This window comes from Tarenaya hassleriana, unplaced genomic scaffold (genome assembly GCF_000463585.1).
Source record: "Tarenaya hassleriana unplaced genomic scaffold, ASM46358v1 Cleome23, whole genome shotgun sequence".
NCBI classification, from domain to species: Eukaryota; Viridiplantae; Streptophyta; class Magnoliopsida; order Brassicales; family Cleomaceae; genus Tarenaya; species Tarenaya hassleriana.
The window spans coordinates 1,534,285-1,549,269 of NW_010965625.1; the positions used below are offsets into that span (position 1 = coordinate 1,534,285).

Sequence of the window (14,985 nt, forward strand, 5' to 3'; positions counted from 1 at the left end):
TTCCCTACATTGGTACATTCAGCTTTTATTGAAGCAACATGACAATCAAAGCCTTTCGCAGAGACAGGAAACAGCAAGGATACCGATAGTCTTATACCTCAAACTCCGTAGGTATCACCCCTCTCATGATAACATCATGAGTTGGAAGTGGATATGGAGGAAGCCTCTGAAAAAGAAAAGAGATAAACTAATAACATTGTCCAAACAACCATACCAACAAAGAAATAAATAAACCGGGCTAAAATCACCTCATTAGGCTGGGCACCCCATAAAAAGAACCTCATGCGGAATTGTGGGAGGCCATATGCCCCAGCTGCCATCATTCCCATTCGCGTCTGGTAATTCATTTGGACAAGCCGACCCACTGCATAACGTCCAACGTAACCATTGACGAATTTTAGAATGTCCACAACATTCTCCATTAAGACATATTTTGGCTTCAGGTATTCCACTATATCCATATAAACGAGAAGCTGCTTGTTTTTCTCATCCGCTAATGGATTCTCTTTGTTCCTAAAGCGATTGAAACCACTAATGCCTTGGCACGGAGGTCCTCCACAAAGAACATCAGCATCTCCCTAAATCCATAAAAGCAAAATGAGGACTGATGACATTTTTGCCATAGAAGGAAAAAAGATAAGAAAACTTTGCAGAGTTGTTTTTACATGAATCTCGAAAAAAGATTAAGCATTTGATGAAATCCTGAAAACAAAAGCAACAAAATCAAGACAACTAGATAGAGCTGAATACCGGCAATGGTAGGATTTTTGAATCATATCCACGCACAACAAACTCCTTGATCCTTTCACGACAATTGCTGTTGACAGGGCAACACAAACTGACATTTAGCAAGCTACAAACATATGGAACATAAAAGCTCCTGATTTCCAATACATGTGAACATGATACTTAGTTGCTGACCTGAGTCCTTCAATTGGCTCCCAACTGTCATAAGACGGGCCATATTTCTTCCAGCGAACCTACCAAAAGTTTACAAGAGAGCGGTTTAACCTTAAGCACAAATGGGAGTTAAGCAGATCCTTGCTGAGGCTAAACTATGGAATAAACATTGAAATCTATATTCAGTAGAAATAAACCAAGGCTATGGCTGGACGAAACAGCATATACCTTCAAATATAGGCCACACTTCTTTATCCCTTTAGGATCACCATAGCAAATATCAAGTATCTTTTCCACTTCAAAAATCTCACCACCATCTTCATTTCCACTCTCATCATCAACATCCTCATCTTCATCAGTCTCACAGTCATTCAGCCCATAAAGGTTGCTATCCTCTTCTGGATCATCGCATTTCCTCAAACCGAAATAGATGCATAACTTCTCCCATTCCTTAAGCAGGAATAAGAAATATTCGGCAGACTCATTCCTTACCTAAAGAAAATTTGTCTCTTGAGTATTTCTTGCATGAGCCAAAGTAAAGTACAGGGGGGAAATGAGGAAAAAGCAACAGAATATGTGAAAGAGAACACGCTTACCTGCGTTTCTGGATGGTTAAACTTCAAACTGTGACACGCATATTCGTTTAGATCAACCGCCCATCTCTTTAACAAAAAATTAAAGAAACCAAAAGGTTCAGCATTAGAGAGATTAAAATTGGAACATTAGAGAAATTGTTTACGTAAAGAAAAAAGCATCTTACAGTGACAAGATTTAGACCAGACAACTGTGCCCCGAAACACAAGCCGGTTGACATGGCACCACAACCCGAGTATAAGTCCAATAATGTCACCTCTGATCTTTGAGGTTGTGCAACTTGAGAAACTTCTTCCTGGTCTGATTTTACATCAGTTGCTCCATTTGCGTCAATATCGCTAGATATTGTTGAACTATCACTGGCAGCCATCTTGACATCTGCAAAATTGAACATATGTTTACACGAAACGAAGAGTACAGCATAAACATTTTTTTATAATTCGGAAGTTCACGGCCCAACTATATTTCCCAAGAACCAGGAAATCCAGATGAATACCCCTTCTCACACTTGGATTTGAACCCAGGGTAAGAGCATGTTTTGCATGTTCTCTTAACACTAGACATCCAAGCTTGGGTGATTACAGCATATGCACACTTTTATTAGCTAGATTTTTTCCAAATAAGACTTTGAAGATAAACTAAGAAGAACACAAACCTGGTGGTAAAGATACAAAAGTAGAGTAAGGTAGTAAATATCTCATGTTACAATAATAATCAAATGTTTCTCCCGAAGCCATTACTGCCTCTTTACTTGCCTACAAAGGAAAAGACCTGTTGAGTATTTTTGGAAAGCATATGATAACATTAACAAGACAAAATGTAGCAACTAAGTACATACATTTAAAGGAATCATCAAAATTTTCAATTTCTTCAAAAGGCATTCCAATGGATTGGTGTTACGAATCTCCGAAAAAAACACGCGTTTATTATCGATCAGACAAGTATGCTGGTTCCCGATGACCTAAAGGAGAAAGAACAAATACAATCAATTCATAATATTCTTGTTAAAAACTTCATACAATTCAACCTAGAAAAAACAATCCGAATTCTTACAGTATCACAAGCTCTGTAGAACCATTGCGCTGTGAAATACAAAGTCCCATCAACTGACTCGAACATCTCAACAATCTTGCAGATATAAGGCTCCTCACCCTCTCCAGCCTAAACAAAAGCAAAACACTATATTACATCAAGAGAAACATAAACTATATGGAATTAAAATGGGTACCTTTAGCAATCGGTTAAAAAGGAGATAGTTGAAATAAATGTTTTTCCTATAATGTTCTGAAGAGTAATGAGCTCACCTCCACGTGTGCATCGACATAAAGATCGTATGTTTCGCTGTCGTCAACCAATGCCTGCCTAAAATGGCGTTGTGCCTGGATTATATCTTCATTATGGTCTCTGTAACCCAGAAATAGTTAGTTTACAGACATACTTTTAAGGAGAAGTGACAAGCATCATAAAACTTACTCTTTTGTCTTTTTTGACCATGCCAAGAGCTTTTTCTTCTGAAAACCAAAGCCAATGGTTCGAAATCAATTAAGGCATAATAATATCGTTCCATTAACAGATACAGTAAGACCAAAGATTGAGCTTCAAGAGGCATAAACATTTAGAAAAACAAACAGACAAACAACCTGAGCATTTGTTGAAAGCAAATACTGATGTCTGAAAACAAAATTCAGTATCATCATGTTGACTTGAAGCAAACGCAATCAAAATCAGTTCATCAGCTCGCATGACCAGCTCATGGGTCGTTGAATTGCTTCAGTTAAATCAAAGTAATCGCCGCAATATATTCCATCACACCAAAATTTCATCTATTGAAGACTCGTCCGGAAAAAAGGAACAAAATCATCAAAAGAACAGATCATGCCGCGTAAAAGTTACCTTCTCATGGTACCGTTGTGGCCACCTCCTCCTCGCCTCTTCCTCCGGGACAGGCTCTCCGATAAACTTCGCCGTCGCAGCCTCATCGTCGTCTCCATCGGCCCCAACCGACTCGAGACTCTTCTCCTCGGAGTCTGCAGCTCCCAGCCTCTTCTTGGATTCCTTCGGAGCGGAATCTGACACGATTGGAACATCACCAGCCGCCGCTGCCGGAGTTTCATGTTTTGGTCTCTTCGACGGAGCTGTTGAGTCGGAATCCGTGGCCGCCGTCGTAGAAGGATCCCTCCGCTTAGGCCTCATGATCCGTCAGAGAGGACGAAGAAGATCAGTGACGTATTCTCAGAGGCGTTAATGGCGTCGTTTCGGAGAGGGAGTGACAGGAGGAGAGAGAGGGAAATTTATATACGGGGAATAGGGTAAATCCATGCGTGGTAAGAAAGCGCGTGAAATGGGCGGGAGTGTATGTTTTGAAAAGTTTCATGAGTTTTTTTTATAAAAAGAAAAGTTTCATGGTTTTAATTTTTTTATATGTTTAAACAAAAATACAGAAAACATCTATTTTTATCAATTCATTTATTTCTTTTTTAAAATGTTTTAATATATAAACTCTTAAATTAATACATAAATTTTCAAAGTTTTAAAAATAACAAAATTTTATAAATTCTCAATTAAAAAATCATGAATTTTATAAAGATTTTTTAAAATATATTAATGTCTTTCGAAGAAGAATGTTGGTGTGATTCTTCTTTAAAATTAGAGTTGTCAAATGGTATTATATCAAAACTATTTTTACTTTGTTATTTTTACTTCAACAGATATCTTTTTTCGACTGTGACCATATGATTCATGTGACCCAAAATATAGTTTGGTCACATTTTGATTTTATTGATTATATCGTTAAATTTATGGTGATCACACTAATTTATTATGTTCATACTTTGTATATCTTACTAATCATTTGATTAAAACATCATAAATTTAACGACATGAGTAATGAGATCAATATGTGACCACACTGTATTTCAGATCATGTGGGTCACATAGTCACAACTGGAGAAGGGTATACGTTGAAGTAAAAATAGCAAAATAAGGGTATTTTTTATAATGCCCCTTGTCAAATTGTATATCATACCCCGTTAACCCAATCTCTTATGAATTTTATGAATTCGAACCAACAAAAATAAATTAAAATTTAAATGTATTGGGTTATTTTATAAAACCTGAACATAGAGAAAACTTGAAATAGATAGAGAGAAAAGTTTGATGCAATTTTTTGTATTATTCAAAAAATAAAAAAAAAACAACAAAGTTTTATACAATCAATTTGAATGAATCGGATGCTAAACCAAAAATCAAATAAACCGAAAAACTAAACCAAATAAAAACCACAAATCAATAAAATTATATCCCTAAAACTCCAATAAGGAGGTCAAAGAGAACTTTCACCTTGCTTTAGTTAGACTAGTCTGAACCGAGCCAGTCTGTTTGGTATCCTTACATGTAGAGGCTTCAAAAAAATAAGTTTAACATGATCCCTAGCAAATTGGCAATCCAATTCCATAAGCTTAGTCCTTTTATGGAAGACAACATTATTGACAATATGAATTGGAGAAACACTATCACAATATACTGGTTTCTGAAACGAGACATAAAGTTTCTGAAGAACATACAATATCCACAAAAGCTCATATGTAGTATGAATTAAAGCTCGGTATTCAGATTTTGCACTATTTCGAAATATAGTGATCTATTTCTTCGACTTCCAAGATACCAATGCAGAACCGAGGAACAAACAAAATCCGGTAATAGATCTCCTCAAATCAAGACAAATAACCCAACTAGCATCCGAATATGCACTCAAACGAATATCACTATCATCTAAATGAAGCAATCCTTGAAAAAGAGTGTCTTTAATATATCATAGAACTCTAAAGATTGCTTGCAGATGATCAGATCAAAGACTGGAACATATATTGGCTTAGCTTATTAACAACAAAACATATGTCACGTCTTGTAATGTAGAGATATATCAACTTGTCAATAATTAAGCTTCATGCATTGTAATGTAGACACACACTCGCCAGAATTAGATGCAAGTTTCTGACGAAAATCCATCGGTGTTGTTGATAGCTTATATCCAAGCATACCAAAATCTTCTAACAACTCTAGTGTATACTTTCGTTGACAAATTGAGATTCTAGCTTTGGAACGAGTCACTTTCAATCCAAAAAAGTACTGTAAATTGCCAAGATCCTTAGTTTGAAAAGCTTGATGCAAAACAAATTTTACTTCAATTATCAATGTTTCACAATTGCCAGTCACTAAGATATAATCTACATAAACCAACACACACAATAATAGAAGAATTATGTTTTTTTACAAATAAAGAATGATCAGACTTGGATTGAACACAATCTGCTTCAATTAACATATGTAACATCTCAGCATTCCATTACCTTGATTGTTTGTTTGAGTTCATACAAGGACTTTTGTAATCTGTACATATAATCAGATGGGATATTCTCCCCCTTAAGTTTTGCATAACCAAAATGGTAATGTCATGAAGTTCTCTTCGGATAAGTCTCCATTCAAAAAGGCATTAGATACATCAAGTTGATGTAACTCTGAGAAACCGCTAAAACAATAAGAAGATGCACAATAGTCATCTTAGCTAAGGTCTCTAAATAATATATCTCATGCATTTGTGTATAAACTTTAGTCACTGATCTAGTTTTATGTCTTTCAATGGAATCATCTAAATTAAATTTCGTTTTAAACACTCAATTGCAACCAATGGGACACTTACCAATCGGAAAGGGCAAACATACCAAATCTTAGTCTTAGTTAACGCATCAAGTTCACATCGATTTTATGAGTTAAAGTATTTATTTAAAATATTTCAATATTTGAGATATTAATTAGATCAAATTAAACATTTGAGATATTAATTAGATCAAATTAAAAGTTTAGGTATTTATTTGGTATAGTTTACTATGAGATTTTTCCTATTATTTTCTAAAACGATAGTTTATAATTTTGAAAACAGCAAAATGATAGAACTCTTTAAATTCAAACCGTGGTCTAGCCATTTCAATTATTATAACGGTAAATAAATAAAATAATATAATGAATCGATACTGGTTCAATTTAATGGTGGGGAATTTGGTTATTTCGTAATATCGTTATAATGGTTTTGGAAATTTTTAAATATTTTATGTTTTATAAAGAATGCCCAAACATTTTTTTTTTGTTAACGAATCCCCACACATTTTGTTATAATTGTTTTCTTTTAAATTCAATATTTTTGTTCTTTTTCTTAAAATATGATTTCGTTTATACGTGGGATAAAAAACCGTTAACTATTTTTTTTTGTAAAGGTTATTTCTACTAATAATTTATCACATTATGTAGCGAACCCACGGTAAAAAGGCAATTTGTATTAATAATTACTTGCAAGGGCGAGATTCTTTAAACGATGAATCCGTCGAAGATCAACAAAAGATCACGAGTAAACCGGATCTAGGTGTTCTGATACCATTTTATATTTGTAAAAATAATGTTTTAGAGGAAAAAAAATAATTTTGAATTAAGTTTCACTTTTTGAATTTTTTAAACTATGTCATCTACCTATATTAATATTAACTTGTTAGACAAATAAATTCTATTTTATTTCTTCATACGTTTTTTTACAAAATATTCGATCCAAAAAATTACATTAAAATGTGGTCTGATAAATATTTTGTATTAAAATATGTTTAGAAAAGTAGAAATATTAAATATACGTGACGACAAATATTTTGGAGATTAAAATTTATGTTGAAGATTAATTTAGATATCAAAATATTTTGTATGATAAAATAAAAAATATTTTTGTTTGTTGAATTTGGTGGGGGGGAGGGGTATATATTCATATCATATATATATATATATATATGTGTATTAACTATTAAATTCGTTTTGCCATTTAGACATCTTCCAATCTCAGTTCTTGTAGTCTTTCCCGCTTCCTCCCGGGTTTTAACCCTAATAAACCAGTTGGGTCGCATCTATTCCAGGCAGGTACACCACTAAAATTTTTTTTTTTTTTCAATTTTAACCCAGTTTTCGGTTGAAAAAATCCAAAATACCCTTTTCGTTTTATTTTTTGCGACCTTATTACGACTAACATATAACTGATATACAACTAAAAAAAGATAAATGATTTTTTTGCCATCTTTTTTAGAATCGATTGTAACTATATTTAGAATTAATTACGAAGTCGTAATAAAGAAGTTGTTTTCGAATGAATAAATATCGTGTATTCATTAAGGATAATTTTGTCTTTTCAAAGGAAAAAAAATGTGTTATGTTTTTTTAGGTGTACAAGTGAAATAGATGCGACTAAGTGGGTCATTTGAGTTATTTTCCCCTTCCTCCCTCGTCTTCGAGTTAACACGGCCGGCGATGTTCATTCTCCGAGTCCACTCGGTCGACGCCGAGCGGCCAATCTCCGGGGGAGAAGAATTCACCACCTTTAGCTCCGCCTCCCGGAGAGCTCAGTCCGCCGAAAACCCTAAATCGAACCCTAAACTCACCGAACGCAGAGGCGTCGTCCATCTCTACCGCAACTCCGCTCAGAGCTCGCTTCCAAACCCTAATTCCCGATCCACCTCCCTTTTCGTCGTCGCTGTACCAAATTATCTCTCCATCTCTGATTTCGTCGGGTTCTGTGATTCCCACATCGACCATATCTCGGAGATCCTCTTTGTCAGGTTGGGTTGAAAACTTCCATTTTTTTTTTCAAAATCTTTTTGTCTTGTTCCTGATTCTGGGTTTGGTTATGATCGAGAATTCTGATGATTTGATTCATTTGAACATGAAGGGTTGATTTCATTTTGAGTAGCGAGAAGTTTTTTGTTCCGATCATGTGTGTATATTTTTAGAAAACTTTTAGCATTATGTTGACAGGATAAGGAGTGCGTGTAGGTTTATGTTCTAAGTATGCCAGTGAGGAAGAAAGAGTGACGTAGAATATCAGATATAACATAGTATTACTATGTTATATCTGATATAGAAACCTAGGATTTCTATTCTTTGTTGGCAATGTCTGATTATCGTGATGAATTATATAGGAACGATGGGATGGAAGATCGATACAGTGTTCTTGTCACGCTTGCTGACCAATCAGCTGCGAATGCATTTTACGAGAACTTGAACGGAAGACGGTTTGTACCATCCGAGGTATAGAACTAAATAAAGCATTTGGAACATGACACTTGTGATTGTTTTGCTCATTTGCTTGCATGATATTGAGTTTTGTTGGATGTTAGGCCGAGATTTGCCATCTCCTATATGTAATATCGGTGGAATACACAGAATTTGATGAGCTTGCTGGTTGCCCACCCACAGGATTCACCGAGTTACCCACCTGCCCGATATGTCTAGGTGAGCCATCTTCTGCTATATTATTGTCTTAAATCTTCCCGTAGTTTGATTCCTTTCCAAGTATTAATATTTGGTATTCGACTCCGGCAGAGAGATTAGATCCTGACACCAGTGGTGTACTCAGCACCCTCTGTGATCACTCATTTCAGTGCTCTTGCACTTCAAAGTGGACTTACCTGTCTTGTCAGGTGAGCTAGTTCGATATGATTCTTCTTCCACATTCTTTTCCATGCGTTTTTTGTTTGGTTTGTTTGTGGGCTTCGCATTGGCGTAAATGGTCATTCATAATTTGCTTTCGGCTTCAACATTTGCATTTTATTTTCTGGTCCAGTATTTGTCTGATTAGATCCCTTGTTATAACAAACTGCACATTAGACATGTTTAGTTCATTCGAATTTGTATGCAGGTTTGCCAACTGTGTCAACAGCAGAATGAGATACCGAGCTGTTCTATTTGCGGAACAACAGAAAACCTATGGGCATGCCTTGTATGTGGTTTCCTTGGTTGTGGAAGGTAATGGTATGGTTAGCATTTCCATTGATGAGCAAATCCAAGTCTTTTTCATATTGAGTATCTCACAGTAAATATTTTCTTTTTCCCCATTGTAGGTATAAAGAAGGACATTCTATCAGACACTGGAAAGAAACACATCATTGCTATTCACTCGATTCACGAACACAACAAATCTGGGATTATGTTGGTGACGGTTATGTTCATAGATTAAACCAGTCAAAAGTTGATGGAAAGGCGGTGGGGATGAACTCCGGCTGTCTGTCACATGAAGGGCACTGCGGTACCTGCGGGTGTAGTGAAGATACTGGAATCAGCAGAGCCATCTTTGACAGCAAACTTGATTCGGTATCATTTTCTATCTTTGGTTTTTTTTTAATCTTTAAAATTTGCTAATTTCATTGTGACAGAAGTTCCTATTGAGATATTCAACTAATGGCACACTAATAAGGAACAGAAGTCTGCATTTGACTCATTTTGTCACTCAATATCTGTTGAATTTATCAGTAGAATATACCTCCTTTATGCTTTCTGGATTTTGTGTCGTGGTACCACGATGTTTAGTCACACAGAAGATGATCGTTCTTAATACATTTTGGTCTTATGGTTTCTAGCACATGATTCCTCGTCTTATTTAATTCGCCTTCTCTGCATCAGATTGTAAGCGAGTACAATGACCTTCTTGCAAGTCAGCTGGGGGCACAAAGGCAGGCAAGTTTTTCTTCCGTTCTTGTTTCTGATTCCTCTTGTTTCTCATATCAACAAGCTTTGACGGTAAAAAAAGAAGTTCTCATCTTGGTTCTATGCCTCCGTGCACCGGATTCTGTTGATGATACACTTTTACTTTTTTAGTTTATTGGATGCCATCTCTCGGGTGAATGTCTAGCAACCTAGTTATGTATTTAGGGGGATAGATCTCATTTGGAAATTTGTTGGCAAGAATTCCATTTCCCGAGATTCTGAACTTTTGTTTTCTTTCAGTACTATGAATCTCTTATTGTCGAGGCAAGAAGCAAACAGGATAGTACCATCTCGGAGGCAGTAGAGATGGCCGTTGTTGCCAAATTGGAAGAACTACAAAGAAACATCGAAAAATGTGAAGAGGAGAAAAATACCGTTGCTGAGGTGAACCCATATGCTTCCTGTCTCTCCCGTTGAGTTTCGGTGGTCGTTTCTCTGTTTTCAGGCTCCTTAGGCAATGCCCTTATTTCAGGTCAATAGAAAACTTATAAAGGAGCAAGACATTTGGAAGAAGGCGGCCAAAGAAATAGAAGAGAGGTACATAACCTTTGTTGATTCTTTCCTAATCGATCTTTGGCATAGGTTTTGAAGCAAGATTCGAGCTTTCGTATCCATAACGTGTTCGAGAGTGTTTGTTACCGATACTTGTTTTTGCTGCCCGGCTAAGGCTCTCGGAATTTGTTGGTTTCTTCAGGGAAGTAGCGTTGCTGAGATCAAAAGACGAGACCATACTTGATCTCGAAGAGCAGGTAAAAGGTTCTAACTGTTTTGTCTTAAGATCTAAGTCTTGTGAAGACACATACACGTGTGTTCAAGTAGTGTTTATGTTTTGTACAGATTAGAGACATAAGGATTTTCATTGAAGCCCAGAAAACCCTCAAGAACATGCCAGATTCCGACGGGATCCGTGAAGGAACCGTCTTACCGATCCCTCGCAACGAGTCGTCTGCCTCGTCTAGGAAGCAAAAGAAGTCGGGTCGGAGAAGGAATTGAACTGTTCCAGGAACTTGTAAAAGAACAGGCATGTCATTAGATGAGGTTATTGTTTTCAGTTCTGAAATAATTTTCATTGATAACGAGACCTAGAATCATACACGCTCGTATTTAAATAGAACTAGGGGTGATATTCCAAACCCGAGGTATTAGAGATAGTTTCAATTTGTTTAATAAATAAATAAGTGAATCGATCTAAAATCGAATTTGCCGATTTTTTTTTAAATGAATCTTTTTATCAATAAAATCGAAATAATTGAAATTAGTTAGAATTGAATGGTTATTATTTTTCAAATGATCAAATTCGAATATAACCAAATCATATTCGAACCGAAAACCTTACGTTTTGTTCATCTCCTCGTAAGACCAATGCCAATCGTACTATTGGGGTTGTAGAAGGCCCATCGAGGGGCTTCACAATGAAACAATTCACATTTGATACTCTTCAGAGCCGAAACATCATAGATGGGTTCCAGAAGCAAGGGAGGTCAAACCGTCTTCGGTTCGGTTAGGATTTGGACAGCTCGCATTGATTATTAATATAGTATCTTCATTCGCTTGCGTTTGGATTTGTTTTGGTTCCTCTCAGATATTCTTTTAAAAAAATTAAAAATAAATGTGATTTACTGGATGACTAAACCGAATGCATTGCCTGATTCATTGATCTTAACCGGAATGAGAAGCTTAATTGGTTGCAGAAAACCGGTATAACCGTAAAACCAAGAACCGGTCTTACAGTTGAAACAACAGAGATTGCTTTGGTTGCGAAGGAACACGTACAGACACAAGAGAAGCCTGTTCAAACACACCTTAAAAGACTCTGTCGCCAAAAAAAAAAAAACACACAAAAACCTCAAGAACAAGGTTGTGTCGATGGCTGTGAAGATCTGATCCCTCAAAGCCATTGCCAAAGTCACCAAAAACAAGATTCTGTCCAAACGCAAATGCAAATGCAAACGCAGTCTTAACGCGATCTGTCCATGAACGCACCAGCGTCCACCGGAGCAAGACGATAGTCTCCTCTCTTTTGGCTCGAGACTGTGTTTCCGCCGGGGGGGAAAAAGGTTGGTAACAGGTTTCTAGCTAGAGAAATCCTGCTAAAAAAGGGAAAGATCGAGTACAGATCTTCCCGAAAACCCCGATGGGAAACAACGGTCACGAGCTAAAACTTTCCTTTGTGGATGCGGGTAGTTGGATGCAAGGAGAACATACCCGAGAACGTACAAAGAAAAACCCGAGATTTACGAGAGAATATCACACCTCCATAGACTTTCCACGAGCCGCTGAACAGTCTCGTTGGTAATGGAATCACAACCTCGGATATTCAAACCAAGAAGGGTCCTGCCCAGTTTCTTCAAGGACACGAGGCTCTTGTTCGATACCTCGGAACAACCTGACACAGACAGAACTTGAAGGTTTAACCTTTTCTCGGCTCGAGATAGAGAAGCGATACCAGAATCGGTTATCCCGCACTTTGACACATCCAGATCCCTTAGAAACATGCAATTCTCTGCCATGGCTGATAGGCTTGAATCCGTGATCCTTCTGCAACCATTGAGATTGAGGACCTCGAGGGTTCCGCCCTGTAACTTGGCCAAGGAGTAGACAACTCCGTCGGTCAAGTTGAAGCAGCTAGTTAGATTCACCGTGACAAGTCCGGCCCTGTTGTTTTCTATAAGCGGGAGAAGCCCGGCATCCGTTGTCCCGTAAAGACCGCTGAGATCTAGATGCTGAAGGTTTGGACAAAGCTTCCCGAGATTAGCAAGCCCGCCATTACCAAATCCAGGACAGCTTTGTACAGACAAGGATCTCAGAGAGTTACAAGGATACAAATCTGATGATTTGAAGGCGAGATCCCTTATCCCTGTACACCTCAGAAGAGAAAGAAACTTCAATTTCCCTCCACAACTAGAAAGAACGCCGCAAATTCCCGACTGACCAATCCCATTGCACTCCTCCAGTTTCAGGGTCTCGAGAGATCCCATGGCCTTTGAAAACGCCACCAATCCATTGTCGGAGATGAAGCCACACTTGCGAAGGCAGACCTGCTTTAGGGTTATGCAACATTTCCCCAAAGCTTCGAGGCTCAGATCCGTAACTCCTCGACAAGAAGTAACTCCCAAAGACACCAACTTATGCAAACCCCGAGCATTTCCCATGACCCAGAAGCCTCTTTCAGTAACATTCAGGAGATTACTTAGCATGAGGCTGGTGATGGACTTCCCGTAGTGCCCAATAACAGCGAGAGAGAAATCTGTGATGCTCAGACCGTGGAGATTAACCTTGGAAAGGACAGGTGAAGCAGAGGAAATTAGGCTTGATATGCCGTGATCACCAACAAGTGGGCAGTCTTTGACAGTGATAGACTCTAACTTGGGGCAGTACCTTCCAATAGCTAGCAAGGCCTCGTTTCCTATTCTCGGGCACGACTCGAGTTTCAAAGTAGTTAGATTTGGGCAGTTCTGGGCAACAGAGATCAACCCTTTGCTAGTGACTGAAGGGCAGTGGGAAAGATCAAGCTTCTCAAGCAAATGACACTCTTTAGCTACTTCAGGAAGACCTTTGTCCCCAACATGAGGCACGTTCCATAAGGAAAGGGCTCTCAATGAAGTGCACGAACGAGCAACTGCTGAAACTCCAAAGTTCGAGGCCATGGAGCTTCCCGTGATTGAGAGCTTCACAAGACCATTACAGAGATTTCTTCCAACAGCAAGACCAAAAAGCGTCATATCTGTTGCCTTTTTCCCTTCCAAGCACCTTACTCGGCTTCCATCATCATCATCTTCACTCAGAACCATGTCCACATCGTTACAGGCGGAGAATTCAGACAGCCGCATAGAAGTCAGAACGTTAAGCCAGCGTTTGGATACACACAAAGACAAACACCGTTCTTTGACTCTGGGGAGGCGTCTCAGGATCTCGAAGAGGCACTCATCGGGGAGAATTTCGATAGATTGCTGCTCGGAAACCTCGGTTTCTGATTCAACAGAGAGAACTGAGGAACTAATACGAGCCCTTTTGTTTGGAGGGTAATAATATACACCCGCATTGTCACCAGTGTAAAGCAATTTGCCCAAATTCAACTGAGTTTTACAAATGGAACCCCCGGCATTGTGGAGTTCACCAGTTCCTGCAAATTTTGGCCAGAAGAGAGAGCCATTATAAGCTAAGATCCTCGTTCTCACATCTAAGAACCCTAATTTTACAAAAAACTGAACTGCCAACATCATCATCATTCCACTGAAATCAGGAAACCTAAATTTATATTCACCCATAAACAGATCAACCAACGAGGAATCGAACTACCCATTTCTCGACCCCAAATCTAAATTAGGGAAAATTAACAGAACACGGTGAAGAAGAACAAGAACTCACCGCAATAATTCGCAAGAGCAGGCATGTCGAAACACTCTTGGAACAACACAAACCAACAACAAAGAGACCTGATTCAACCCTTGTAAGAGAGAAAATGCATAACACAAATCCGTTCCCAAAACCCTAAAGAAATCTAGGGCAAAAACAGGGATTAGAAAAAAGGAAAAAAAGGAATCAGATGAATTTTTCTGGGTTTTGAAGATCTTGCATCAGTAACACCGAACAGTCATATATATATATATATATATATATATATATATATATATAAAGGGTAAAACTTTTCTTCTTCCTTTTTTTTGGGGGGGGGGACATTATGACTTCATCATTGATGGCTTTTGCATTATAAACAAGATGGGTGGCATACTATATATAACTGCACAAGGCTTCTCTGTGTAAGCGCGAGGGTCCCTCCAAGAATTTAATCTCTCTCTCTCTCTCTCTCTCTCTCTCTCTCTCTCTGCCCCTTTTTATACAGAGTTTAATTCGAAACGATTAGCCTTCGTCGCTAATGGCATGCTTAGAAATGTACAACTCCAATGGCGGGGGTTCCCTTAG

At 37.9% G+C, this 14,985-nt stretch overlaps 3 protein-coding genes across 3 annotated transcripts in view; 1 reads left to right on the top strand and 2 right to left on the bottom strand.

The window, feature by feature from the left end:
• LOC104815273 (DNA (cytosine-5)-methyltransferase CMT3) overlaps window positions 1-3,776 on the bottom strand; it is a 7,092-nt gene extending 3,316 nt beyond the window's left edge. The window contains exons 1-13 of the mRNA XM_010543611.1: window positions 3,388-3,776; window positions 2,968-3,005; window positions 2,799-2,898; window positions 2,548-2,655; window positions 2,333-2,455; window positions 2,150-2,249; window positions 1,661-1,872; window positions 1,497-1,562; window positions 1,129-1,392; window positions 922-980; window positions 751-817; window positions 249-578; window positions 98-166 (exon numbers count right to left, since the gene is read on the bottom strand). Of these exons, the coding sequence (XP_010541913.1) occupies window positions 98-166; window positions 249-578; window positions 751-817; window positions 922-980; window positions 1,129-1,392; window positions 1,497-1,562; window positions 1,661-1,872; window positions 2,150-2,249; window positions 2,333-2,455; window positions 2,548-2,655; window positions 2,799-2,898; window positions 2,968-3,005; window positions 3,388-3,687 (1,836 nt within the window). The 5' untranslated portion in view covers window positions 3,688-3,776. The remainder of the gene's footprint in view (window positions 1-97; window positions 167-248; window positions 579-750; window positions 818-921; window positions 981-1,128; window positions 1,393-1,496; window positions 1,563-1,660; window positions 1,873-2,149; window positions 2,250-2,332; window positions 2,456-2,547; window positions 2,656-2,798; window positions 2,899-2,967; window positions 3,006-3,387) is intronic.
• A 4,009-nt stretch (window positions 3,777-7,785) lies between these two features.
• On the top strand, window positions 7,786-11,153 carry LOC104815274 (BRCA1-associated protein). The gene is made up of 11 exons (XM_010543612.1): window positions 7,786-8,138; window positions 8,499-8,607; window positions 8,697-8,811; window positions 8,902-8,999; window positions 9,218-9,324; window positions 9,420-9,669; window positions 9,979-10,032; window positions 10,303-10,446; window positions 10,535-10,599; window positions 10,757-10,811; window positions 10,900-11,153. Exons 1-11 carry the CDS (start codon window positions 7,831-7,833, stop codon window positions 11,053-11,055), a joined length of 1,461 nt encoding a protein of 486 aa, XP_010541914.1. The 5' UTR covers window positions 7,786-7,830; the 3' UTR covers window positions 11,056-11,153.
• A 568-nt stretch (window positions 11,154-11,721) lies between these two features.
• On the bottom strand, window positions 11,722-14,639 carry LOC104815275 (EIN3-binding F-box protein 1-like). Its single transcript, XM_010543613.2, has 2 exons — window positions 14,431-14,639; window positions 11,722-14,185 (listed from the first exon to the last, which is right to left on the bottom strand). Exons 1-2 carry the CDS (start codon window positions 14,453-14,455, stop codon window positions 12,297-12,299), a joined length of 1,914 nt encoding a protein of 637 aa, XP_010541915.1. The 5' UTR covers window positions 14,456-14,639; the 3' UTR covers window positions 11,722-12,296.
• Window positions 14,640-14,985: the final 346 nt, after the last annotated feature.

What these genes read in the sequence shown, in the direction of transcription:
- LOC104815274 (XM_010543612.1), top strand. Translation starts at nt 7,831, where the DNA reads ATGTTCATTCTCCGAGTCCACTCGGTCGACGCCGAGCGGCCAATCTCC. An exon ending in TCGGAGATCCTCTTTGTCAG is followed by an intron (nt 8,139 to 8,498) that starts GTTGGGTTGAAA and finishes TGAATTATATAG; the next exon opens with GAACGATGGGATGGAAGATC. An exon ending in GACGGTTTGTACCATCCGAG is followed by an intron (nt 8,608 to 8,696) that starts GTATAGAACTAA and finishes GTTGGATGTTAG; the next exon opens with GCCGAGATTTGCCATCTCCT.
- LOC104815275 (XM_010543613.2), bottom strand. Translation starts at nt 14,455, where the DNA reads ATGCCTGCTCTTGCGAATTATTGCG. An exon ending in TGCTCTTGCGAATTATTGCG is followed by an intron (nt 14,186 to 14,430) that starts GTGAGTTCTTGT and finishes CAAAATTTGCAG; the next exon opens with GAACTGGTGAACTCCACAAT.